Source organism: Mus musculus, chromosome 19 (assembly GCF_000001635.26).
Source record: "Mus musculus strain C57BL/6J chromosome 19, GRCm38.p6 C57BL/6J".
Taxonomy (NCBI): domain Eukaryota; kingdom Metazoa; phylum Chordata; class Mammalia; order Rodentia; family Muridae; genus Mus; species Mus musculus.
In genome coordinates, this window is record NC_000085.6 from 44,108,175 (window position 1) to 44,136,149 (window position 27,975).

At 44.7% G+C, this 27,975-nt stretch overlaps 1 protein-coding gene, 1 long non-coding RNA gene and 1 other non-coding gene across 14 annotated transcripts; 1 reads left to right on the forward strand and 2 right to left on the reverse strand.

Moving 5' to 3' along the window:
* Window positions 1-462: 462 nt before the first annotated feature.
* Cwf19l1 (CWF19-like 1, cell cycle control (S. pombe)) lies at window positions 463-27,702 on the reverse strand. 12 transcript variants are annotated; one of them, XM_030251083.1, is made up of 15 exons: window positions 26,172-27,487; window positions 25,282-25,378; window positions 24,826-24,910; window positions 23,912-23,974; window positions 23,238-23,339; window positions 21,024-21,238; window positions 19,192-19,310; window positions 16,634-16,718; window positions 14,970-15,110; window positions 13,675-13,786; window positions 12,699-12,778; window positions 6,350-6,559; window positions 5,500-5,619; window positions 4,775-4,872; window positions 1,240-2,486 (listed from the first exon to the last, which is right to left on the reverse strand). In XM_030251083.1, exons 6-15 carry the CDS (start codon window positions 21,111-21,113, stop codon window positions 2,342-2,344), a joined length of 1,200 nt encoding a protein of 399 aa, XP_030106943.1. In that variant the 5' UTR covers window positions 21,114-21,238; window positions 23,238-23,339; window positions 23,912-23,974; window positions 24,826-24,910; window positions 25,282-25,378; window positions 26,172-27,487; the 3' UTR covers window positions 1,240-2,341. The 12 variants fall into 12 exon arrangements, with proteins under 12 accessions (NP_001074546.1, NP_001343507.1, XP_030106943.1 ...); XM_017318296.1 differs by having other exon boundaries at window positions 23,912-23,990; XM_030251087.1 differs by having other exon boundaries at window positions 21,052-21,238; window positions 26,172-27,486.
* Window positions 5,805-5,950, reverse strand: Gm24336. The gene has a single exon (XR_003952954.1). It is a non-coding gene; the product is annotated as a small nucleolar RNA SNORA12 (small nucleolar RNA).
* Gm52383 lies at window positions 13,783-16,637 on the forward strand. Its single transcript, XR_003952859.1, has 3 exons — window positions 13,783-14,305; window positions 14,561-15,481; window positions 16,224-16,637. It is a non-coding gene; the product is annotated as a predicted gene, 52383 (long non-coding RNA).
* Window positions 27,703-27,975: the final 273 nt, after the last annotated feature.

Here is a 27,975-nt window from a genome sequence, read left to right on the forward strand (position 1 = left end):
CTGTTCTGAGACAGGATCTCAATACAGTCCAGCCTGGACTAGAACGTATTTCTCCGTCTTTCCAAGACTGGGATTACAAGCTTGTACCGGGCTGAAGCTAGCGATGCTAATAACTCAAAAGTGTAAGAGTCAGCATAAAATCAAATTCTCAACGTCAGCATGCAATTCGATGTTGTGGGTCACTAATAGTGAGTGGTATTCGATAAACTGGTTTCTATTATTTTCATATCTTTCATGGAATTGGAATATTAAACTTGAAGGTAATAGAAATGAGGCTCTGAGAGAGCATCTTTAGAGCAGAGGAGACGGTCATGTAACAGGATGAAACCTCATTTGCTGTGTATGGTAGAGCCAGGAGTGACAGGTGGGATGCAGTTTCATAATTTGTACTCGAGGGATGCTGAAAACTCCAGCCAAGATAATTCTGTCTAAATTACTCAAACTGGTTTCTACAGTGAGTTTGCTTTTTAAATATTCTATAATTAAAATGCAACTCAAGGTTTATTGCTATAGCCCTGTTTGACTTGGAACTCATTATGTAGACCAGGCTGGCCTTAAAACTCACTGGTCTGCCTGCAGAATGCTAAGATTAAAGACCTGGCCTTTTAATTTTTTTAACTGTAAAATGGTTCCTGTCAGGCTCCACAATCTTCAGGTTTCCAAGACTGTTTTAGTTTTTTTGTTGTTCAGAAACAAAATGGAGGTCAGGAGATTTTTATGAGAACAAAGTGAAACTGTTCGTGGTCTATACAGGAACAATGACCAATTCCTGTCTTCTGGCTTCCAGCTTGCAGCGTCCTCCTGTGCTCACACTGCTGTTTCTCCCTGTGCTGCTCCTTAAATCATAGTCATATTTAAGGTGGAACTGACTGTGTTTGCATAGAATCTCTTGTGCAGTGTATGGCAGAGTCACCTGTCAATAAAAACCCTATGGCCAATGAGCTGAGGCAGGACTAGGAGGTGGGACATCCAGCAGAGAGGGAAAAGGGTGCTGGGGTCAGGGGGAGCAGGGGAGGTATGAATGAAAGAATTCTGGGAAATAGTCAGGGGGGAAAGATTGGCCCTGAAGCTGAAGGAGAGGGAGCCAGCCACTTGGCAGGCCTTAGGATAAACTGGTGATTAAGTTATGAGCCAGCTGGGGAACCAGCCAAAGCTTTTGGCCTCAGAATTTATTCATGAAATATTAAGAAGTCTCAGAGGCCCTACTTTGGGGAACAAAGAGGCCAGGTGGAAAAGCTCTAGGTTATAGCATTTGCCCTTTTTATTTTGTAAGTTCACTCTGGTCCATACCCTGGCTGTTCCCGAAGCCCAATCACCAACCTAGATCTGCATGAGTTTGAGAATTATCTACCTGCACTCTGGACACAGCTGTGAGATAACTCAGGTGTCTTACACACATGAAACATTGAAAATGCACTCAAAGCCCTAGCCCCAATCCTGTTCTGCATGAGTCTTAGAAGAAGCGTCTAATGGCATTCTGGACACGTGTACTGGGTAACTCCGGTATTTTAAACATCTAACACAACACATTCAAATTAAACTCAACTCATGCCCTTAATCTGCCACTTCCTTTTGAAATTAGACTCTAAACTCTGTACCAAGGGCAGCACACTGGGGCACTCACAAGCTATACTCCTGGATCTCAGAGTATGTCCTAGCACAGCAGAGTTAACTATCTAAAAGACAGAATGGACTCTTTCATGTGAGGAAGATGCTGTAGGAAAGCAGTAGCAAAGGCGGGGCTTGGTGCCCTTCCCCTGACCGAAAGGAGCCGGGGATAGAACTCTGATCTCTACCGCACACACAATCTCATTTCAGTGGCCATAAGCAACATAAGACATCTGTCAGCCTTAGAAAAGTGTTCCCTTTTCTATTATTTACAAGATTTGGGGGGGCATTACTTTTACATTTTTGGGGGGTTGAGGGCAAGGATGGAGAGGTGAGATGGGTCTCACGTCATAGCCCAGACTGTCCTGAAACTCACTATGTAGTCCAGAGTAGCCTTGAATTCACAGCAGTCTTCCAGCCATAACCGTTCAGTTTCTGAGAAGAGCGACATGAGCCACCATACCCAATCTGAAAGGTTTAAAAGTTTGTGAGGATGAGGAGAAACAGAGCTGTTCTTAGAAATACATAGCAGATGTTCTCTTAACTTATCATTGCATCTCAGAATGACTTCTTTTTAAAAAGTCAATCAGAGGCCTCCTGCAGCAGGCAGGTCCATGGGAATATATTGAAGAGGCAGGGAGGCAGCTCCCACGAGACGGTAACTCCATTTTAAGAGCAGGTTGGAACAATCTGCTGTTCCAGTCGGTGACCTGAGGTGTGCCCTCCCCTTTGGCTAGTCATCCAGAGTGAAGTCAAAGGGTTCAAAGTCTTTCCGGAAGCGGCGGGCCAGGGCCTCCTCCTCGTCCTTGCTGGTTTGACACTGCCTCCAGTCAGCCTTCTCAGGAATGTTGAGAATAGCTTCGCTGGCCAGGACCTCCCTGCAGAGAGGACAAAGAAGAGAAAATGGGAGTAGTAACTGAAAGCCACCCTTCCGGTGTTCCTCTCCAGCCACCAGCTCTCCTCAGTGTCATCTAAAGAGTGTGTGGACTGCTTACAGCTCACACTGGTCGCCTGCCCTGACTACATCTCTGCCATCCTGCTACTGAAATCACTGCCATATTAAGTGTCCTCTCCCACCCCTTTTATTTCTCCTTTCCTGGAACAACTTGGAACCACCATATTAATACTTAGGGAAGGACACCAGATACAAACTAGAGGACAGCCCCAGGTGTCAGAAAGTCAGAGACAGAGTTCCAGTCCACGCGCTGGTACTTCATGTCTATGACTTGATTCCCTCACTTACAAGACCACCCTCCTTACAGGACGTCGTACAGAAGCTGTATAATCAGAGCACATGCCCAGCTGCGATTCTATCTTGCCTTAAGCTAGAGTTTTCACCCAGTAGACTGAGTTTGCTGAGGGCTTGGTTCAGAATCACACGTTATACCCACGCTGACTTAAAGTTCTTCTACCTGTCCTCCTAGTCCCCTCATTTGTATGAGTAAACGAGAGAAGTTCAATGTGAAGAAAACAACTTATAGAGACACATATACACGCAGCTTCTAAGTTCTCTATTTTTACTTTTATATATTTTTACTTTTAACTTACTTTAATATGTTAGAAACAATCCTATTGGGCTCATTTCAACTTTGAAGGTATAGTTAAGTAGAAAAAAGCAGAAATGAATCACAGTGATCCCCTGAAAGTCAAAGGACCTAGACTCAAACAATGCCCAGCAAACCACGAGCATTGTTTCTTCATATGTAAAATGCAGATACAACCATTTTCCCTATTAAGTATAAAATGTATCAATTGTACATTAGTATTCTGAAAATTTTCAGTGTTGAAACATAAACAACTACCATGATCACAAAAAGATGTGGGCTGTACATGGCTGTGTATACTGGCATTGCTTGCCTATGTCCCCACTGTGCATATCCGCATCTGTTGCTAAGGCAGTAAGATTAAGAAAAGATTGGGGCTGGAGAGATGGCTCAGTGGTTAAGAGCACCGACTGTTCCACCAGAGGTCCAGAGTTCAATTCCCAGGAACCCCATGGTGACTCAGAGCCATCTGTAATGGGATCCGATGCCCTCTTCTGGTGAGTCTGAGGACAGCTACGGTGTACTCACATAATGTACTCGCATACATTAAGAAAAGACAGTGAGAGGAGCAGATGCTTGTTCCCAGCTGCGTTTGGTGGCTGTATCCCACAAGGCGGTCCCTTGAAGGCTCCCACATTAGTGTAGGACAGGCTGGAGGCCATTCACAGCCTGGTGTGAACACTTGAGTGCTCAGAGGACAGCTGCCAATCAGAGATCAGCAGCAGACAACCGCTGTGTGCATTTCTGCTTCCCTCCACATGGGCTCTCAGAATGATGCAGAATAACAAGGTTAAAGACCTCCATCTTGGTGTGCACCACGCTAAGGTTTGAACCTTCAACTGTGAGACCATGGGCCTGCTACTTAACTTACCTTAAGGTACAATATGCAGTAGTGTAGTCACTAGCCAGGTGTGGCTATTTAAATTAAAACTCACTTCCATTATCCCTTTATCTTTTTTTACTCTATGTATTTATTTGTATGTGGGTTCACGAATGCCATAGAACCCGTGGTCAGAGCATGCATGGTTGGGCATCAGTTATCCCCTACCATGTAGATCCTAAAGATCAAACTACATCACTAGGAGTGGCAACAAGCTGTCTCCCTCACGGCCCCTCAGTCTCACTTTGAAGGACCCGACAGCAGTGTAGCTCGGGGCTATTGGATTAGTGCAGCTTTCCAGTGCGTTTCATGTCTGTATGGAGGCCTGCTGGGATGACAGGATATAAACAACACTACTGGAAGGTTGAATGCAGCAATGCCCGGCAAGGTCTTGCCTGTGTCTGACCCAGCACATGCTCAGTGGCCGCCCTGTACTCCACCAGGAGCTCCCGTTGGTGTCTTTCCCTCTGCAGTTTCCCATATATTCACTCTCAGCCTTTCGTGGAGCCTCTCATGTGGCAGAAATGAGCTCTTCCTTCTCTAAGTTTCTAAGTACACTGTTCCTTGTTCATGGTACTTCCAATTCTCCGGCCCAAGGCTGTAGCACTGCTCTGCTCCAAGACTCTAAGCTTCTCGCGGCTGGACCACTCCCTAGTTGGTTTTCATAACCATCCATGTAGCCAGTCACCACATTTATAACACATCAAATGAAATACAATAAATACAGCGAAAACATACAAACCTTCCAAATTGCAAAGGAAAATTCTTTTTAATTCTGTGGAAAAGCTTTTCTCCTGTGTCGAGTTCAACATAAAAATATGCTGCTCCTGGCTGTGCAATCTAAAGTAAGCAGAAATGTATAAGGACAAATAAGAATTTTTAAAAGGTGCAACACACCACAGGCGCTAGTGTTTAAAATGCCAATACATCCCAGTGATACCCATCCTTCTAAGATCCCATCTTAGGAGGTGTCTCCTTGTTTGTTTAATTCATATGTGTTTATATATGTGTACCTGTTCCCATGTGTGAGATTACATGTGCAGGTGTGTCCATGGCCTGTGGTGGCCAGATGATGACACTGGGTGGCTTTTTCAGTTCTTGTCACCTCATGTTTGAGGCAGGGTCTCTCCCACTGAGCCTGCAGCTTATCGATTTAGGCCGAGATGCTGTTGTTTCTCCCTCCTCAGCACGTGGATCACAGGCACATGCCCCAGCTCGTGACCTTTACACGGCTGCTGGAGCTCACACTCAAGTCCTCAGAGCCATCTTCCCAGCTCCAGGAAAAGTCTAATTCTTTACTCTTCTAGGGAAGCACTGAAACTTCCCTACAATGACGTCTTCACCTCTAGTCTTACCAATGTCCTGTATTCTAGTACCAAACGGTCCGCTACTTAGTACCACTGGCTCAACATGTCGAGAACCAAGTCTTAACTCCTCCCTGAACACTACCACCCCTCCCTGACTCACCTGTTTGATGTCTGAGTGTTCTGGAATCTCCAACAGCTCTATCTGCTGCTCCTGTGCCTGGGTAATGAAGGCATCTTTAATGTCATCTGTAGCACAGCAGCTGAGGGGCACAGGAATGACCTGGGTTGGTGTGGGAGGAATAGAAGAAACTCTTTGTATTGGTTCCAAAGAAGATGAGTCTTTGAAGTCTTGATGAAGTAGCAAAGCCATCACTGGGGTGGAGAAACACCCCTCAGCACAGATTCTCCTCAGGCCAAACAGCCTGCACTGGACTGCTTGTAGGACTTAAACTTATGAGAGCTGTTACATATGGGAGCCAATCTGTTATTAGGAAACACTCAAGAGAGACTTCTTTGTCTCTAAGCCTTTGCCAGCTCCTGCATAATGTATGTGGCAGAGTCGGGCCCATTTGAACACTTAACAAATGCGCCAGGAAGACACTACCACCCAAGAGACAAATCTCTCAAATTCCAAAGTACCCCCATGCTAGCTGGAAACTATTTCCTACCTCTAAGTCTTCATTCATGCTGGGCTTCCCCAGGAACTAAGCCACATCTTACCCAGCAAAGTCCAGGTCCTCGCCTCCCTTGGAGCCTTGCTTAACTATCTACTGTCTCTACCCAGGGCACGAGCCGTCCTGCTGCTCAGTCACCTGCAGCGTGGACGCCTCTGGGATTATCAACAGATGCTCCCAGCCCTCTAAATGACCACCATGAAAATATCATCATAAAAATAACATTAAATGTTCTAATACTGAATTAAAATTAAATACTAAAGTCATCATTATTTAAATTTATCAATCTCAAGGTCCCCACAGTGATTTCTAAGTTCCTGGGCAGAAAACACATACCTGAAGCTGGAGGTGATGGCTCCTATAATTTCTTTCAAATAGAACACAACGCTTCCCCCGACTCTTAAAGAAGCGTTGCAGAGTAGCCTTATATTTCTCCACTTCTTCCACCACCTCTGCCGAGAGCTCCACAACGGACTGGTAGTGTCCAATGGGCAGGATGAGGACATGGTCATCAGATAAGCCTCCTTTGGCCAGGGCAAGGTAGCACTGAAGAATCACAGAAGCAAGACAGCAAGCCTATATGTATGATCATCCAGAGAGAAACCCTACACACACAGTGAGCCTGAGGTGCAGTAGAAAATGCTCAAGATGTTGCCCCCTTCCACCCAGGACAGGATGGCAGGATCTTGCTATGTTGTACAGGGCAGCCTCAAATTCAATCCTCTCAGCTCAGCATCCAAGCTCTGGGGCTATAGCCCTGGACTAATACACCCAGTCCAAGATAGTCTTTTGTTTGCTTGTTTTGTTGTTGTTTTAGTTTGTTTGCTTGCTTGTTTTTTGTTTGTTTGTTTGTTTGTTTTGAGATAGGGTTTCTCTGTATAACAACCCTGGCTTCCTGGAACTCATATTATAGACTAGGCTAGCCTTGAACTCACAGAGATCTATCTGCCTGTCTCTGCCTCCTGAGTGTTGTGATTAGAGACATGACCCAGCATGCCTGACCCAAGATATTCTTAAAAGAACTTATATTTTAAAAGATTTGATTTTAAAGGTTAGAACAGGAGCTGGAATGGCTCAGTGGCTAAAAGCACTGGCTGTTCTTCCAAAGGACCTAGATTCAACTCCTGTAATGCCAGTTTCACGGAATCCAATGCCCTAACTGGTCTCTACAGGCAACAGGCATACCCATATACTTAACACATACATACATACATACATACATACATACATACATGATTTTAAATGCTAAAACAGCATTTTAAAAAAACATTTATTTATTACTATATGTAAGTATAGTATGTGGGTGCTGGGATTTGAACTCAGGATCTCCAGAAGAGCAGTAGGCGCTTTTAACCGCTGAGCCATCTCTCCAGCCCCTAGAACAGCATTTTAAAATATCTTCTAAAAAATGGGGTCAGTTTTAACAAATTTCCATGAAAATAGCAAATGAACTAGAGGCATTTGAAGGGTTTTGGTTTTAAATGCTAGAGTTCAAAAAGACTATTCGGGCTATCCCTCCCAGGATCAAAACTTTAAAGCAATCTTCAGTTACTATCACTTTCTCTTCAACCACAAAAAGATATTACTTCTTATTTCAAAATGACTCCTTCCTTCTTCCCCAAGTATATCCAACCCTGCATCTCTATCTCCAATACACTTCCGGGCTCACAGAAAAGGCTAAGGTAACATGGTAGCATGAGTCTTCCTGCAGCTCTGAGGTGCTGACTAAATTCCACAAAGTGAAAGGAATAATATGGAAATTGTATGAAAAGAAAAACCTCAAACTCAGACATATACAAAGAGACAGAGAACTCTGTTTTCCAACAATGACTGTCAGTCAGTCTTTAAGAGCAACACACATATAAGCACGGACACAAAATAAATCCTAAAAACAAAACAAAAGCCAACCTGTAAGTCAGGTGAGGAGGCTCACGCCCTCACCCCAGCACTCAGCCAAGTGAGGAGGTTCACACCCTCACCCCAAAACTCAGTCAGGTGAGGAAGTTCACGCCCTAATCCCACACTCAGTCAGGAGAGGAGGCTCATGCCCTCACCCCAGCACTCAGTCAGGAGAGGAGGCTCATGCCCTAATCCCACACTCAGTCAGGTGAGGAAGTTCACGCCCTAATCCCACACTCAGTCAGGTGAGGAAGTTCACGCCCTCACCCCAGCACTCAGTAGGTAGAGAATCAGAGTTCAGCCTCAGCCCTGGCCAAACAGTAACAATAACACAGAAACAAAGCCATCCAAACGAGCAGTGCTGCTCTAACAGTCACTGTGTGACAGGAAGATGCTCTGAGTGAGCAGGCAAAAGGACTGTCGGTATAGGCAAATACACAGGGACTTATAAAAACTATACCTTTAGTGTGGTGGTCCCAAAGCTGAAGCTAAGTAAGAAAGTACGGTGGCAACATATATGCTTGCTACAAACCAAAGCATGACCCCGTTGATGTACTGACAGGGAACTAAACACATCTTCAGCTGATTTCCCATGGGACTTAAGTTCACCAAACCTCAAGGAGCAGGACACAGTGACACAGGACACGGTGACACACACTTACAGTCCTACCTACTTTGGAGGCAAAAACAGGGGGATCTCAAATTTAAGGCTAGCTTAGGTACCAGAGGAAGAGCCTCGTCACCAATAACCAAGCAACATCCTCAGAGGCACAGAGAGCTTTTTACGAATACCCATTTTACTGAATTTGTTTGAAAAGGTTACTCTAGAAACTTCTGTTTTCTAGCCTTTCCTTTGCCACAGGCCACTGCCATGGGCATCAGCTTTATCTTGTGATGTGTATTCTATAGCTATGTAAAGGCTAAGCAGCTGCCCACACCTCTAATGTACGTCCAGATCTCCTGCACCGTTTCCCACTTTCCCAATCTGTCCCACCCTTTCAAGCTCTTCTAACTATTTCACACTTGAGTGGTCTCTAACCATGTAAATGGATAAAAGCCTAAATGAAAGTTCCCTGTGTAGAATACATGGCTGTGCAGCCATCATCCTGGACTCAGCAGACTCTTCCCTTTCCACACCACTGGCCTACTTTATGTACCTTCCTGAAGGAAGGAAAGCAGAGCAATAGCAGAGAAAGCCGGAGGGAAATGTAATAAGGGAAAAGCGAGAGCAATGGCTGCAAGTAAGACTGAAAGCCCCTTTGCTAGAGACTCAGAAGCCCAGAAAAGGGCAGGGGAGGGCAGCGTAGATTTGACTACCAGGTAGGCCCTGGTCTAGGTGAGAATGCTCAAATACTTTGCGCTTGGGAGCCTGGTCAAACGCATGCTTGAAGACACCTTTTGCTGGCTTCAGACACACAGGAACAGTTTCCTTCATCATCCCCAGGCCCATTTCCTGGGGAATGCACTGTGGGAGCAAAGAAAGAACATTTCTCCCCAAGGCCAAGAGGAGCATGAGGCCAAGACACCGCTCCAGCCCCTCCTCCTCTCCCATGCTCTTATGCTTCCCAAACAAAAGGCAGCTCACAGCCTACCTCACTACAGGCTGTGTGTGAGAGAAGACTGGCTACAGGTGATCCAGTGAGGTGGGGGCCCAAAGCTGACCTAAAAAGAACACACCCACAAAAGTAAAAGCCTGCCAGCTTGCTCTCAGAGTTCATCCAAGGCCTTTCAAGCCAACTGTGTGTGTCACAGGCCTTTACTCCAGAACACCTTCCTGGACAGGGTGCTAATAATTAAGATGTAAAACATAAATAGGTAAGTCCAGGCCTCTTCAGTTTGAAAGGAAGTGAAAATCAAAGTGAAACTCTGGCTGGTCTACAGGAAGCCACAAAAAAAGGAACTCTCAGATTGTTAGATGAAGAGGACAGTCACCTTTAGAAACCAAAATTAGAAGAAATCAATGAAAACCAGATGAGCAACACCAGTCTGCAGAAGTGTTACACAGAAAGCTGGCCTTCAAGAACATCCAGTGTAGTCATGGGGGGCTGGAGTGTAACTGTAACCCTGGTGATTAGCAGTTTCACTGAAGTCAAAGAAAAAGACATATCTTTACAGAGCCTGAACTGAGTTCTGAAGCTGAGCGACTTCCCTGAGACTCAGTGTTCAGCAGGGATTCATCTAGCCTGGTCACCATACTAAGGATCATCAGCTCCATTGACTGATTCAAGGCCTGCCAATCATGTGACTAAAGTCATTTTCCTAGATACATCAAGTATGGTACATAGTCGCAAAGCTACATACTCCTGATAGCTTGGTTGCCATTTGCCAACTGAAATGAACTAAAACCCCCAAAAGAGGACACACCTGTGAGGAATTTTTGATTAATCTGAAGTGGAACAATCTATATCTACCATTTGAGTTGGAAAAACCCACCTGTAATGTGTGCCATGCCTTCTGCTGAATACTATGTGAGGACACGGAAGAAGGAAGCTTTTGTTCCTTGTCTGTTTGCTTTCACACTGACAACAAGTCTATTCCTTCACTAGCATTAAAGTCATTAGAGTACTCAGGGATTCCAATGTTATACTGAAGGCCAGCTACGATATCCAGCCTCATGGACTGAATGACGACTGGATTCTATGACCTGCCATAGGTAGACGATTATTGTTGGACTAGATGAACCACAGCCTGTAAGTAATTCTAATAAGTCACCATTCAATATGTAGAGAAACTTATTCTATAATGTTACTCCAGAGAACCCTCACTAGTACAATCCTTGACTGGAAAACTGAATTTATCATTTTAATCTTTCTTATGCTTAATGAACTTCAGTTCCGAGGGATATTTTTGGCTTGTGTTTGTTTGTTTGTTTGTTTGTTTGTTTTTTAAAGAAAAAGCCTTACTCTGAAGCCCAGCCTAGCCTAGAATTTTTTAGGTAGTACACGCTGACCTTGAATTTGTGACAATCCTCCTGCCTCAGCTTCCTGAGTGCTGAAATTACAGGCATAAGTCACAAGACCACGCAAGCTAACAATATCAACATTTTAAACCTAGTATTCGTATATAAACACATGATCCCCTTCTCTTTTCACTATTTAAAACAGGGAAAACTGAGGAATATTTAAAACAGTGCGAAATTAAAAGAATCAATACCTCATGAAACATAGATGAATCTAAGACATATACAGAAGATTAATCCTATGGAAGGAGACAGAGAAGGAGTGCTCAGGAAACTGATTCCACAACACTATAGTGCCTATAACCAAAAAGGCAGACAACAGGCTAAGGATGTATCTCAATGGCAGAGTTCTTATTCATCATGCACAAGACCCTGGCTTCAGTCTCCAACATGCTCAAGAGGAGAAAAAAAGACTTTAAGTAATATTGACGTGAATGTGCAAAGGTCAATCTCTCATAATGTTGCTGATGGGAGCATAAAACAATGTAGTAATTTTGGAAATCAGTTTGACAAATTCCTAAAAAGTTAAAACCAAGCTAGAGAGAGAGCTGAGCAGTCAAGAGCGCAGGTTGTGCTCAGAGGACCTGAGTTTAGTTCCCAACAACCGTGTCAGGAGGTTCACAACTTCCTATAGTTCTAGCCCCAGGGATCCTCAGGCTCCGGCACCAGCACACACACACACACACACGCACACACACACACACACACACACACACTGCATTACATGATTTCAGTTAAATGTCTAAAACCCCACAAACCTAAAGATACAAAGTATGCAAGTGGTGGCCAAGGCTGAGAATAGAATTTATATTGAAATTAATATAAATGTGTCTAGGAAATTTTACTGGGCTGATGGAAATACTTTAAACCCCCATTTCATATTTTCTTTTTTTGAGACAAAGGTCTCTCTGTGTGATGCTGGCTGTCCTGGAAGTTGCTATGTAGACAGATTTGCCTTGAGCTCAAGACATCACCTACCTCTGCCTCCTGAGGACTGGGACTAAAAGCATGCAACATCACATCGGGAATCTAAACCGCTGGTAGGTGATGGTTTCATAATTCAATAAGTTTATTGAGTATCAATGAACTGTACACTTAAAATGTGAAAATTGTCTAGGAGTGTTGTTTCACACCTTTATTCCCAACAATTGCCAGAGACAGAGACAGCTTAGTCTAGTGAGTTCCAGGACAGTTAGAGCTATGTAGAAAGACCCTGACTCACAAAGAAAGGAAAAAAGTAGGTGGGGTAAATTTGATACGCGGGTCATATGCCATGTAATGTTAATAAAAACCGAGTGCCAGCTTTCCCTTCTCTGCTGGCCTTGCCTGCTCTGCCGGCCTTTCCTTCTCTGCCGGCCTTTCCTTCTCTGCTGGCCTTGCCTGCTCTGCTGGCCTTGCCTGCTCTGCTGGCCTTTCCTTCTCTGCTGGCCTTGCCTGCTCTGCTGGCCTTTCCTTCTCTGCCGGCCTTTCCTTCTCTGCTGGCCTTGCCTGCTCTGCTGGCCTTTCCTTCTCTGCTGGCCTTGCCTGCTCTGCTGGCCTTTCCTTCTCTGCCGGCCTTTCCTTCTCTGCTGGCCTTGCCTGCTCTGCCGGCCTTTCCTTCTCTGCTGGCCTTGCCTGCTCTGCTGGCCTTTCCTTCTCTGCCGGCCTTTCCTTCTCTGCTGGCCTTGCCTGCTCTGCCGGCCTTTCCTTCTCTGCTGGCCTTGCCTGCTCTGCTGGCCTTTCCTTCTCTGCCGGCCTTTCCTTCTCTGCTGGCCTTGCCTGCTCTGCTGGCCTTTCCTTCTCTGCCGGCCTTTCCTGCTCTGCTGCCCAGCTATGGGAGTGACTCACATGTGTGCCAATGTTGACCACCAGGTGCTTTTCCACTTCAGGGCTGGCGAGGCAAAACCAACAAGGGCCTGGAGGCTGAGCTGCACGGGAAAGAAAGGCAAGCGTTGTTATGGTCCAATCACAGACATACCCTCCACAAGCTTCCTCGTGGCTGGAGAGATGGCTCAGCAGGTAAAGGTGCTTGCCACACAGGCCTGACAACGTGAGTTCCATACCCAAACCCATAGTGAAGGAGAACCTCTCACTCCCACGGCACACATGCATGCACGCACACACATACACACACACACCAACAACAGTACTAACAAACACTTTCAACAGAGAATTAGTTGCTATTATTCACTGCTGTCTCATCTGTCAGACCGCAAAGACTGCCACAATGGGTGGGACTTGTGTTTCTCATTATGACTGCCAATGCCTGGCACCTCTGTCAATGAAACTAAACCTCCCTTTGAAGCCCTCTGAGTTGATAATCGATCCACAGGTAGGTGGTCCACAATAGATCATCTCGGAACTAAAGCAGCATACAAACTGTCACTAGCCCACAATGAGAGAACACTCATCTAGATGGGGGACGGTCAGGCACCCCAATTCTAGTCCTAGCTCTGACGTCAGCTAGCCACACAGCCGTGGGTCTACCTTCCTAGGTTCAGATTCTCCTCTTTAAAACAACAGGGCGAAGAAAGACATTCTCAGTGAGCAGCCTGGCAGTCCTTCTCCTCAGCTTCCGTCTGCTATGAGTGCATGAGCTCACGTCAGTTTTATACTTACCGTGCTTTAGACAGGCAGAAAGAGCTTTTCTCGCATCCTACAGGAAGGGTCTCAGCCCAGATTCGGGCCATTTGTAGATGATTCTATTTTCACCTTGCTCCTAGTGGCTCTGTAAAGTTTCTCTTTGCCAGAAGATGCTCTTAGCAATGCAACTTTCCAAACACACTCCCAACGAGCTACTGCTCTCAGGGGAGCAGGTACTTACGAGGCTTGCGAGGCTGCTTAGCGTGGGGAGGCCTGGTATCCCTGCCTGTGGACGGCCGCTTCCTTCCCTGCTTTTCACTCAAATCGAAGAAGAACTGACAGGCTGACTCTTCCTGCAAGGGTAGACGGGGAGGATGTTACTCAGGGAGCCCAGGGACAAGTGACAGAGCAGCAAGCAGAGGGAAGTCCTTGCCACTCACATCTGCTGCCTCTCAGCCCTTCCTTCCTAGTCTAGGGAAGACGCACACCCCAACCCTGATGCCTGTGGGACTCTCAGGCCCACATCTCAACAAGCTTATTCAAAACCATTACCAAATCTATCTCTTCTGAAAAATAAGTTAAACACAAGATACAGAGCAATTTTCCACTAGGCCAGAGCAGTATGAACCAAGTCCATTCATCTCCTTTCTCTCCCAATAATGGCGTGAACAGCTCTGAAATTTCAGAACGAAGCAAGTCTGATCCAACTTCAACTGAAGGGGAGAGAGGATGAGCCACTTGGGGCAAAGGCAAAAAGAGGGGGCAGAGAAGATTTTGGAGTGACAGAAAAGTCCAAGAAAACAGACCATGAACCCTAACAAGGAAATTGACCAATCAGCCTTGCTTTAGTGGAGAGAAAATCAATTACTAAGGTCAGCTATTAACAAATGTCTTCAGCGCCAGGGCCAGGAAGCTGGAGTGGGTGGGTTGGGGAGCAGGGGGCGGGGAGAGGGAATTTTTGGAGGGAAAACTAGGAAAGGGGATAGCATTTGAAATGTAAATGAAGAAAATATCTAATAAAATATATTTTAAAATAGCAAACAAAGAAACAAAAAAAAAACCAAATGTCTTCAAAGTAAATCTCGACTAGAAATTATCACAAAATCATAAATTTCTGCCACCAACAGATCCTTGCCTCAAAAACTGAGAATAATCAACTTCAGACAAGGAAAAACAGTATGAATCACCTTAGACAAAGACTCAGCATAGAGCTGTTAGCCCCAAATACACTGTAAAAATGAGCTTGATTTCCGACTCTGACGCCGCCTCTTTATTTTTGGTTTTACGAGACCTAGTTTCTCTGTGTAGCCGTGGCTGTTCTGAAACTCACTCTATAAATCCTGCTAGCTGAGAAGTCAGAGATCCTCCTGGCTCTGCGACTGCCTCTGCTGGAGCTAAAGGTATGTGCACCTACCACTGGGCAGGATTTTCTAAATATTACCATGATTTGCCAAGAGGAAAAACATTAAGAGCCAAAAACTGAAATTGTTCTATGTATGAAACGATAAGCAAGAAAGGCCCACAGCTGGATCCTACCTGAGGGGCGGGAATGTGTTTCCCTCCGGCTGCCTGCTTCCCAGAGTCTCGGTAAGGGTTCTCGGTGACGTCCGGAGGCTGCTTTACCAGTTCGGCTACAGCCATCAGCTTCATGGGAACAATACTGAAGGCATAAAGATACTTGAGGGGGAAAAAGAGAGAGTGTAATGTCAGGGAAAAGGCTTGTGTCTCACTGTGACCAATCATGATGACAACGTCTCTGAAAGTCTCGACTGTCGTGGCGCTACAGCAGTGTAGCACGTGCTGATCCGACGGCCTCTGCAATGGCTACAGAGGCTCACACAGTAATGAGTAACAGGTCAAAGCTCCAGCCCTCACTTGGTTCCTCACTTGGAGACGGGTACAATGGCAACCCTTACTGCAAGGGGACTTGTTCTATCAGCCTTGAAGACAAACTGTTCCTGTCACTGCATCTTTTGCTCGGTTGACTTTTGTCAATAGAACCACGGAACTCCAATTCCATCTTCTTAATGAACATTCCAACTGGAAAGGTAAGCCTGCCCCTCTGACACAATTCTCTCATAGGCTGATACCTTTCCTTAGGGACTAGCAGCAAACGAGAAAACAAAACATATATTTTATAAATCAAAAACTTTAGGCATAAATATATGTTTTACCTCAACAAAATAATGGAACTTGAAGTCATAGGATAGATTTTACCTTCTGGTTAACTGGGGTGGGGGGACCGATATTTGATAGACTCAGTCCGAGTATAGAAAAGGGAAAAAGAGAAACATTCACTGCTGGGAAGGCTGTGGCCTGGAACACAGTTTTGAGGCGAATGGTGCCTGTCAAGTTAACACTGTGACTACGATGAGCTGGCTAATGCATCTCTGGGACTGAGTAAGAGACACAACCACAGAACTCTGCTCAGCGGGAAAGGTCAGCTAAAGTCTAGCCCTGCTAAGAATGGGCTTCAAAGCTTAAACTACAGCAAAGTGCAGGAGTTTTCTTATCTTATGAGCACTGCCTCCGATGTGCTATTTGGAGCAATCGGCCACAGAGGACGATCACTACCTGTCTCATGTTTCACTGATCACTCTGTCTTAGCAAGAGCAAAGCATTCCCACGGAAGTGAGAAATACAACCTATTTTTCTGGTTTTATTTTCTTTCACCATCTGCACTATTTTCTGGATTTCAGGTATAACTACTAATTCAAAAAACCAAGGAAGTAATATACATACATACATGCATGCATACATGTTTTGTTTTGATTGTTGTTATTGTTACAGGGTCTTATATAACCTTGGATGGCCTAGAACTCACAGAGATCTGCCTGTCACTACCTCCTGAGCGCTGGGATTATAGGTGTGCACCACTATGCCTAGTTTGGAAAATACTCCCCACAGGATTTTATTATTCCAGCTCACTAAAGCTGCTGGAAGGAGGTATGCACATCTCCTGAAGCAAGCTCCTGTGTAGCAACAGAGGCAAGCACATGGATTTGGAAAAAAGGAAGGCCTCTCCTGCACTGGCATATCCCAGGGAGCCACGCCTTTCTCTAAGACCGCCTACAAACCACTCAAGGAAACCTAGCCTTTACAAGGAGCCACTGAAGCTGCTGGAACTCGGGGACTACAGAGGGATCTCAAGGCCAGAAGCTCTGAAGGCCAAGTAACCCACCAACCACTCAAATCTTTACCTTCTTCTTTTCTGGATTTCCAACATTCGCCAGCGCTATGAAGCGAGTGGCATGCTGCGCGCTTTCTTGTAGAACAACATGGTTTCTGAAAGGTATGGGAAAGGGAACAGATCTCCATCACTTTACTTTATAAAACAATAGGTCTCATTATGGCATGTTCTGACAGGAATCTATACTTTGCTGTAATTTCTTCCCCCTCCCAGGGCCACCTGCCCCAGGTTATCTTCCTTCTTTCGCATCATCCTAATGAGACTAGAGACAGTGCTGAGGGATGGGAAGAAGGACGTTTAAATGCTGCTGGTGGACTGTGAAACTGAGCAGCATTACGGGGCGTCTCACATGCCACAGTCAGAGCCACCCAGCACGTGACCTTCGGTGCCACTAGGCTTATGCTCAAACACCTCGTCCTGCTTACTGCTATACTCTTCACTTGGAACAGTGGAGTGGCCCAGTGAGCCGATCCATGAACGGGGTTTTAAATGGTGCACATACACAATGGGATAAATAAAATCAAAAGCAAGCCATCTGCAGGAAAAGGACTGAACCAGAAATTGTTATATAAAGAGACACAAACTTAGAAAGACAAATACTCCACATTTTCTATAAAACCTAGATTTAAAAGTGTGTGTGCATGTGCGCGCTTATGTGAAACCAGACAGTGAGAGGAAGGGGGGATGGACAGAAGCAGGGTCATGGCTATCATTTTACTTTTGATTTGTAACTGTGAGGTAGGTAAGATTCTATAGGGTCATGATAAGAGCAAAAGTCTTGCATTCATTACAGGTCATGTGACCTTGGTGGGATTTAAGTATCCCTAACCTTATAGGGCCAATGTAACAAAGAAATGAGATGACACCTTTGAAAAGAACCACAGCTCCTACTTTTGCTCTTTAAAACGGTGTAAAGTGAACAAAATGATTTCTGGAGCCAGATGATGGAGGTGTGAGGACTCTCAGATGCTGGTGGAGGTATGAGGGCTCTCAGATGATGGTGGAGGTATGAGGGCTCTCAGATGATGGTGGAGGTGTGAGAGCTCTCAGATGATGGTGGAGGTGTGAAGGCTCTCAGATGATGGTGGAGGTGTGAGGGCTCTCAGATGCTGGTGGGGGTGTGAGGGCTCTCAGATGCTGGTGGGGGTGTGAGGGCTCTCAGATGCTGATGGGGGTGTGAGGGCTCTCAGATGCTGGTGGGGGTGTGAGGGCTCTCAGATGCTGATGGGGGTGTGAGGGCTCTCAGATGCTGATGGGGGTGTGAGGGCTCTCAGATGCTGATGGGGGTGTGAGGACTCTCAGATGCTGATGGAGGTGTGAGGGCTCTCAGATGATGGTGGAGGTGTGAGGACTCATTTTACTACTCTCTTATGTAAGAACACATGAAAGCAGTGAGACTAAGTATGTTCTAAGCTGAGCAGATATGCATCAAACACTAAAACATAGTATACTTTGATTTTTAAAAATAGTTGACATGTCATAGAGACATTGTAAAACAGTTTTGTTTTGTTTAGTTTTTCTATGTTTAAAAGTATGCTACACTAATCAACATTTATAACTGAAGTAAAACAAATGTGAGTAAAAGAAATTTCTGAGGTGCTGGAGGGTGAGTCTCAGTACAAATTCTTGGTGGGCAGAGATAAACAAACGCCCCAGTCTATAGCCCAGGCTGGCCCTGAGCTCACTGAAGTCCTCCTACTTCAGCTTGCAAGTGTAAGGGGTCACAGGCAAGCAGCCCATCCAGACCCATGGAAGTTCCTGATTCACACAGTGAAACCCCTAACGCCACAGCGACTATGCTGACCGCTGAGTACTCCAGACTAAATAAAGACTGTATGCTGGTTGGACCTGGTGAAAGCAGGGCCTAACCAACTGTGGTAGCACATGCCTTTATCCCAGCACTCTGGAGACAGAGGCAAGTGGATCTCTGTGAGTTCAAGGATAGCCTGGTCTACAAAGTAAGTTCTAAAATAAGCAGGGCTACATAGAGAGGCCCTGTCTCAAAACAAACAAACAAACAAACAAAAACCCAAAAACCAGGCCCTAATACTCTATGATGGCCACCCAGCACTGTAATAGTAAACCCTAAACTTTAGAATCTTATAGTCTAACTCCTTTATCTCAGGTTAGGAAACTTATGAGTGTGGTGCCTCAATAGGAAATGACCTCCAGAGGGTCACGTGGTTTTGAACACTTGGTCTCCAGCTGGTGGTACTATTTGGGGCAGTTTCTGTAACTCCCTGGGAGGTGGAGCTTAGTTGGAGGAAATACGCCACTGGGGATGGGCTTTGAAGGTTTATAGCCTTGGCCCACTTCCTGCGTTATCACAGGGAAAGTAGGATCAGTCAGCTCCCTGCTTCCTGCTGCTACGCTATGTCTTCCCTCCAGGACGGATTCCCCTGGACTTATAAACTAAAACAAACCCTGTCTTCGGTAGGTTGATATTTTACTATAGCAACAAAAATGAAACTAACACAGTGCCCGTCTTAGACTCGAAGGAACCAAGATACATGGCTAAAAGCGAACAAGAGCTGGGAGTTTATAGAGACCCCTGGAGATGCTGCTCACCGGTACGGAAGCCTCTCATAATACGACTTTTCCAAAGCAGCAAAATGATACCTCGGTTTCAAGCTCACGGCGAGGCTGGAGATCAAAGCTGAGCCACAGTTTTTGGTGTCTACTTCTCCCTAGTAAATGGGAACTTGGTTATTGACACAGATTCAGGAATTATAAAGAAATGTAAAGAAACAAAAAACACGTTTTGATATATCTTTCAAATTTACACACAGATGTGAATTTGCAGTGAACTGCATACCTAGGCAATCAAACATGTAAGAACACTGGAATATTATAATTACAGAAATGACACAACTGTTGGAAACCAGAGGGTACAAGGTAAGGCAATCCCTTCATAGTAACCTCTAAAACAAACTTTAAGACTTCTTTTGAAAAGAGGTCTCTATAAACTACAAACTACAAACTACATCTGCATAATACGATTTATAGTGCACGTGTATCACACAGAGTAAGCTGTGGTCAATGCAGAAAGTAAACACTAACACTTAGAGCACCCAGGCTCCAGCGAACAGTCAAGGGCCTCAGAACCACACAAGCTGTCCTGCTGTTCAGACAAGGAAATGGCACAGCCACACCGATGCTGGAGAGCTTACCGGTGCTTTAACCCAGCACCCGGGAGGCTGGAGGCCGACGCAGGCAGATCTTTATAAATTCAAGGACATCCTGGTCTATATGGCAAGTTCCAGGACAGCCAGGGCTATATAGAGACCCTGCCTCAAACAAAACAAAACAAACAGAAGCTTGCAAGTAAAATATTGTCATGGTAGATTTGCTCACAGAATACTCCTAGCTCTCACCTTATGTTTGCTAAAGAAAGGTGACTGACCTTGAACTTGGTTGTAGTATCACAAAGATAGCCAAGTATATTGCTTTCTTCCTCATAAAAATCTTATATGGCTGTTTACAAACTCTGACCAAAGTCTCCCCCCCTACTGCCCTATGCTGGCTTTTGCTCTCCCAGAATGAGGGGCACCCTTTCTAGAAGGGAAGGAACCACAGCTGGTAAGGAAACTAGGCTCTTGGTTGTCAAACACTCTCCCTGATGACACTGGCATCCTGCTGACTTTTATGATCACAGACACTTAGTGCTGAGTCAGGGAGGACGGGTCTACACACAGGTCGCTCTGGGACAGCACTGAATTCGGGATCCAGTTGTGAGGGTTTATTCCCAGATTCAGTCTTACATTCCCCTCCACTGAGGCTCAGCTGATGCTTTCTACCCTTACACAACCTTCCCAAGGTCTTCTTAGGCATTGTTATGTCATAGTTTACAGTAACTGCCCCTTCTCAGGACTATTAATAAAAATACAGGGGTGGCCTCCAGGGCATTCCAGATTTGTGTCCATAACAGAAATTCAGGCTCAGCACCTTGTTCCCTATCTGTAAATATTTACACTATTGGACTCAATTTCACAATGACCTGATTTTGAAATATACTGTGATAGCCAAACCCAATATTCTGGAACGGAAGGGGAAATAATGCAACTGGAGGGATGCCAATAGCTATAGATCTCTCCACTGGGAATTAATAAACTTACAAAATATACAAAGAAGGCTAAGGGAGAATACTGGTAGAGAACGTAATTCCAGGAACCATTTGCTTATAATTAAGATTCCACAATCTTATCTGCAAATTATATTTTTATGAGATCAACTGTTTTTGTCAGTAGATGTACATTACAGAATCTTGAATTTTTTTCACAAAATGTTTCTAGTAAAAGGTACTAAGAGTTAACATATTCAAAATAGAGAGAAAAACTTTAAACCCCAACTTAAGCCAGTATAATTTGCTTTAAAATTGCAACTGAACAAGCACTACTCACAGAGGAATTCCCAAAGCTCCCCACGTACTTGGGCCACGGGGACGTGAGTAAGATATCAACACCTTTAAACTGGGAAGCCGAGCACAGCATTGTTCTCAGAGAAGACACATCCTTGGGACTAAAGCTGTGGGCTGGGACTGGTTCATCTAAGGACTCGGTCCCACTGAGGTATACAATCTGTAGCCCCGAGCTTCCAGTGAAGACACCTTTCCGACCTGGATTCAAAGAAAAATGAATGAGTTTTAGACAAAGCTGCAGGAGGAAATGTGGCACTTCCTCCTTCCCAAGGCTCCATCTCCTGGCTCTCTGCCTTTCCACTCATCTGAGTAAGTGTGACTTACTCAGAGTAAGCTACACTCTGGCTGCCATGTTCCCTAAGTTTGAAGAGCTCTTCTGTGGTGGCTGCTGGTCACTGACCGGAGTGCAGTGGCCTCTTACCCTGCACTCAGATTCTATGAACCTGGTGTCTACGCCCTAGAGTGCCTGTTTCCCCCGCTCCCCACCCATGCCAGCCTGTCACCACAGTACTGTCACCTCCTGGCTTCCCCTCACTCTACCCCCTTGACAGCTTGATTCTCTTCTCAGCTTTATTTTTCATGGTTGTAGATGTTACCAACTCCCCAGGATCTATAGTAGTCGATCTACTCTAGAAAGAACAATCAAATTCTATTCAGCTGCAGTGCCTCAGGCCATCACAGGTCCAACAGGACCACTGCCTGAAAGAAGGAACTGAGTGGAATTCACCAAATAAAATGGCTGACAAATACAGTAGTGTTCTTAACACACACTGAAAATACACACTGAGGATTGTGACAAGCCGGACCCATGTTCAGATTTCAAAATGTCTGTCTCACAACTGTAGCTAAAAATAAATAGGCAGAGGACAGAGAGAAGGCCCAGGCATTAAGAGAGAGCACTGGCTGCTCCTTCAGAGGATCTGGGTGCAGAACCAACATGGCAGCTCACAAAAGTCTGCAATTCCAGTTCCAGGCGATCTCCAAGAGTGCCAGGAACACATTTGTTACACACATGTGTACCAATAGACCCTTATACAGAAAATAATAAAAAATCATTGTGAAAAGCAGGGCTGGTAAGATGGCGCAAGGAAAGGTGCTTGCTTTGCAATCTAGAACCTGGGTTCAAACTTTAGAACACACATAAGGTGAAAGAAGAGAACTAACTCACCAGGTTGTCCCCTGAGCTTCACACTCACACTGTGGCAAGTGCACAGAGACACACACGGACACACACATAACAGTAAAGCACGGAGACGAGATACAGTTCAGTGGCAGACGACATATTTGCAAACGTGTGAAGCCCTGGGTTTGATCGCCAGTGACATAACTAACAACATAATAATAAATCTTAAATCATATTATAAAAGTTTTCCTCAACATTCATCCTGCCTAAAGAAGTCTCAGGAGTGGAGAAAGCTAAAATTGTTTCTGTGAGGGCCACAACTGCACAGAGGATCGGAGGCACTGGCAGACTATGGTGGGAATGGTGAAGAAGGCATTCCTAACAAAGGAACTCCAGGGGCTTTCTGAGATCCATGACCACAGAGACTGTGAAGGGGCTGTTTTAGATTATAATGAGCTGAGTAACGATCATGTCATGTACACAGCAGACTAAGTCAGACAGTGGGGAGGGAACAACAGCAAAGCTTGACAACTGTCTTTGTCCTGAAACTGAAGAAATGTAGAGGGCTATGAGCAGCTTTGAGCTGGAATTAAGAGTATTCCTTAAAACAGAAAAAAAGACAAAAGGGATGAAAAACACAGTGATGGACACTAGAGACCTGAGCCACCAGAGCCTAGACTGAGCCTAGAGTAAAGCCAGTTAGAAGCCACATTATCAAGTAAGGCATAAGCATCCAGCAAGGTCAGTGTAAGGACGGAGTTTCTTTTATTTGAATGTAACGTATACCCTAAGTGCTTAAGGGACTGGTCACTCTGGTTGGCTGAAAAGGTGGTTGGTCCAGGGCTCAGGAACACAAGATTGAGGAGAAACAGAGAAACGTGAGGAATAAATATCACTGTCTAAAGGGCTCTAGACACAGACTGTGAGGAAAAATATTCCCCAAAGGGAAAAACAAAACAAAATGCTTATTCTCTCAAGTAGTAATGGCAGAAGAAGCCAGTCAAAACTTTTCCTGAGATTAATCTCTATTTTTTTCTTTTTACTAAATTCATTACAAAATTTTTTTTGACTTACCCAGGTAAGTGATGTTTTCAGCCAATTCACAGCCATCAGCACCCTGGAAATAGTTTGCTGTCTCCTCGTTATTGGCACCAAGCACATATGTCTGAATAGGAGCTAATGGGGAACAGACATGCCACCATATGGTTACTGGATCTGCTCTGAACACTGAGAAAGGTTTCCTCACAGGAAAAATAGTCATGGCAAAAGTCAAGAGCCTGTGCATTCCTTCCACAGCCAGCCTAAATGTGGAACACGCTCATCACCAAGGATTCCTAATCCAACCCCACGGCTTCACGACTAAGTGATGTCACCAGACCAAAGGAATGCCATCTCAAATGCTCAATGTGTGTGTGTGTGTATGTATGTATGTATATATATATATATATATATATATATATGCATTCTTTTCTGCTCAATGCAGAGTTTAAGAGGGACATAACTCCCTTTATTTTAACCATGTAGCCCAGGCTGGCCAGCCACAGATCTAGGATGCTCCTATCTTAGCCTTTCAAGTATTAGCATAATGCGCATGTGCTACCAAGACCAAGAGAGAAACTCCCCAAAAGCAGCTATGCCAGCCAAGAGAGAAATCTTCAGCAACTAATACGTGAGAAACGGCCCAACAGCAACCCCAGCCCCTGAGATTTTGTTAGAAGTCATGCATTAAACAACAGCAATTTCTCTACCTTTCTTGTTGCCGGTCTTATACTCCTCCCACTCAGCATCCTGGGCAGAGCCAAAAAAGTTTCCTACACACAACAGCAGCTAAAATGAGTTTTTTAAAGATATATGAGATTAAAACAAAACAAAAAAATTAAACATTACATTGACTGTAATATTCAGCTAATTACTCTATTTAATAGTCTCAAACCAAGTATTTCTTCATTAATTTAATTAACGATAATTCTATGAATTATTCAACTTCGATGCACTGTCTGTCAATCACTCCAAATTGAGGGTGGGGGGAAAGTGAAGGAAACGAGCTTTCAGAAGGCAGAACTTATGTGCTTTCCAAAGGTTCCCAAGGCCTCTCTATCCTCCTTCCTTGGAATACATAGCAGTGTTGAAACAGATGCAGAAGGAATCAGTCCGTGAAATACAAAACTTCAGTATTAGACTTCAGAACTACAGGGCAGAAGCCCACCACATGTGCTGCTGTGTTTACTTATCCCTCAACCCAACGCACAAGTCCTCCCTAACCCTACAGTCCTCCCGTGTCCTAGGGACTCATAGTCTACGTGGCAAGCACACACAACACTCATTCCTCATTCTTTCTTTGGTAAAGACCTGCACATCTGTTATCTGATTTGATCCAGAGCGCACACCCGTGAAGCAGACCTGGGCTTATCAGTCCAGGTGTCAGAACTGGCTAGCTCTGTTCAGTGTGTTTCTTTGCTTGTTTTTGGTTCAGTAAGAAAGTAATGAGATGAACAGTATAGACCGCCTCCCTCCTCCCATCAATCCACAGCTACTTAGTGTAATTAAGGATAAAAACCACAACCTAACAAAAAATGGGAAAGTCAGTCATAAAATTAACAAAGAATCAGTACTTTTAATGTTTGACTACAGTGTAAAATTTCAGTAAAAATGATCATCTTACATCAAAGTTTCCACTTTTCTTCTGAATTGTCCGAACTCTATTGAATAAAACATCAAACTTTCCTTCAACATCTCCACAGGCCAAGCTGCAAACAAGAGATAAACGTTATAGCAATTCAGGAAACACAAATGGATCTGCTAGGCTTGGTGTAAATGTACTCGTTTTTTTAGATTAGCGCTATGAACTAGTCCCAGCAGGTATCTTCTGACTTATGGTCAATATCAACTACTCTGAGCTACCAGGCAGACTTTTCTGAATATCTCACCAATACCTCTAACTCACCATATCTAAAAATCTGCTTTTCGTGTCTTCAAAATTGAGCCAACCTCTTCTGATTCTTAAATTTCGTGGATGGGTTTATCACCAACTTGGTCACTAAGAGTCAGCTAATTCCTTATTTAATCTAAGTCCAGGTGAGTCTCCAACCATGTTTCACACCCATTCTGTTCTCCTCACCTCCACAGCGTGTGCCTTGCTACACGGCTTCAGTCATCGTTCAGCAAACACCAACCGGACAACTACACTATGCAAAGCTCAATGGTCACATACTACCCTAAGAACACATTAGAATTACAGAAGCACTTGGACTCATGTAAAGCCTCAGAGAGTTTACAATAAGGGACGGGTGGCTCCAATCACAAGCATATATGGAAAAGGCTATGTTGTGAGGCAAGCATAGCATGTTACAGGGCAGGGAGGAGAAAATGACAAGCATGAAGGTTGATGAGGGGGACTGTCCCAAGTGGTGAAGTGACTTGCTCTAACATCTAAGTTCTGACTTGTACAATTCTGACTTACATCGTTTGTTTGTTTTCACTTTAGGGGAGGTATTGTATTGGGAGGGCGTATATGTGTCGGTGTTCATGTGAAGGTCAGAGAACCACTAAAGAGAGTTCCCTCTCTCCACCACGTGTGTCATCAGGGACTGTACTCAGGACACCAGGCATGGCAGGAAGTGCCACTACTCACTGGGCCATTTCACCAGCCCTTACTTACTTTTGTAACATCTTTTAACTCAAAATACTATAGACTCTATTGTCGTATATCTCTCTGTTCTTATTGTTCCTATCATTGAACAGTCTCAAGCAGCATAAGGATATGATTGTACATGTTTCATCAATACGTCTAATAACAGAAAAGGACGGTCTGGAGGAACAGTTAAACTACAATCAAAGTGCTAACCAAGGAAATGGCCAATGGAAACAGGGACGAGAAAAGCAGATGAGAAACTTAAAGTCTGAAGACAAGCTAAGTGGGGAAGCGGGATGGGAAATGAGGGAGAGGCAGGAACGGAGGGAAACAAATCTGAACAACTTAGAGGGAATGGCTGAGGCGGAGAAACCTACTTGATGTGGTTTGGAGGCAAGGTAGACTATATGGACCCCATAGTGCTTTCTCTGCTTCAGTTTAATGTTCCTTCCTAAAAACATTACACAGTGCCTCGTTTCCTGTAGAAAGAGTTTTCCTCCGGTTCTGGCCTGTCTTCCCAGTACTTTCTCTAAGTTTTCCTAACTAAACTCTCCCAAACTGCAGATTGATCACTCTGCCTCTGCTAGGCTCTAGGGAATTCTCTTTCCTAAGAGCCCCATTGTGCTCAACCTCAAGGCTTTTCCATCCATCAAGGCTGAGTCTCTGTAGCCTCCTGGTGGGCTGAGAAAGCCACTTTCTCAAAATCTCAGAAATCCATATACCATTTCAGAACAAATTCTGTCCTAACTATCATGCAGTATAATTTATTCTTTGAGAGCCTCTAACATCTTTTTGTTCCCTGTTGATTATCAATTCCTGACAGGTACAATCCATATTCACTCTCTGATCTGGGCCCCTTTTCAGCATTTTCTGATCCCAATGACTGAAGACAGAAATCTATGACCTTACAGTGGAGGTTTCTCACCATCAAAACATCACCAGGCCCTGTGAGTCCACCTGCTTAACAGACTATCCATTCCTGAACTTTCTCTCTGACATTGCTTTACCTAATGCTTGTTGCCTTCTACTTCGGCTCTTATTTGTTTCCCAACTTTCAAGCAGGATCACTTTCCATAACAAAAACTAGGTCACACTAAGGAGTTTTTAAACGTTTCAATGTCTTCTCTGAGTTAAATACAATAATATTTGCCAGAGTTAAATCCTCACTTTCAAAAAAAAAAAAAAATCCTCACTTTCTCATGAAAGCCTTAATTCCTTATACTAAGCCAAATATCGTTATTATATACCCTCCAGAACCATCAACCCTTTCTCTACATTTTCCGCATTCGTTAACACGTGTTATTCTAGTCTAGACTATCAGCTATCAAGGCGGGAACTGGTTTGTGCGACGCTTGTCCGCTGCTCAATACAATAGTCTTTCTAAATTAAGTCATGTCTTCGCTAACCGACCGCGCAAACAAAAGTACGCGAGGACAGGACAATGCTCATCTTGTCTGACAAAACCCATGCGTGCACCCCATGCCTGCAAGTATTTGGCTAATCAATACGTGCGACGCCGGGAGAAACGACAAGGAGATGGTGTGTCCCAGGCAGACTAGGCCTAAGGAAAAAGAAGTCCGGCTCATCAAGTTTTTAGTTCTGCCAGAGAGACTCTGAAGACACCAGGGCGAAATGAACTGGGAGGCGAGAACAGGAAGCCTCCACTCCGGCTCCCAGCAGCCCTGCGACCTCCCCTCCGTCTTCCCCTTCCGGTGTGGAGAAAGACCCCCCCACTCCTCCGCCCGCCTCTCTCCCTTTCTCCTATGTGCCTGAGTCTACCGATGCAAGGTCACTCACAGACGCAGTGGCTTCTGAGCCATCGGGAATGACAACCAGGGCTGGGACGGCCACCAAAGGCTAGAAACACGAACGCGCGCTCAAGGTTGGAACGCCGGGGCGCAGAAATATGACGTCACACCACTCAGCCAATAGAAATCACCTAGCTATGGGGCGTGTAGAGGGGTAAAAATCTCTCCGCGTTTATTTATTTATTTATTTATTTATTTATTTATTTATTTATTTATTTATATTTATTTATTTAAGGAAAGGTAACTGGAGTGAAAAGGATGGAGGAATTAAAATAGAAAAAAAATGTGTCTTATTTTGTTTGTTTTAGAAACATTTGGAATTATTGAACTGTGCGCCTGCGAGTTTGTATGGATCCCATGACTGCTAGCGCTC

What these genes read in the sequence shown, in the direction of transcription:
- Cwf19l1 (NM_001081077.1), bottom strand. Translation starts at nt 27,614, where the DNA reads ATGGCTCAGAAGCCACTGCGTCT. An exon ending in AGAAAAGTGGAAACTTTGAT is followed by an intron (nt 23,991 to 24,825) that starts GTAAGATGATCA and finishes AACTCATTTTAG; the next exon opens with CTGCTGTTGTGTGTAGGAAA. An exon ending in AACACTCAGACATCAAACAG is followed by an intron (nt 4,873 to 5,499) that starts GTGAGTCAGGGA and finishes TGCTTACTTTAG; the next exon opens with ATTGCACAGCCAGGAGCAGC.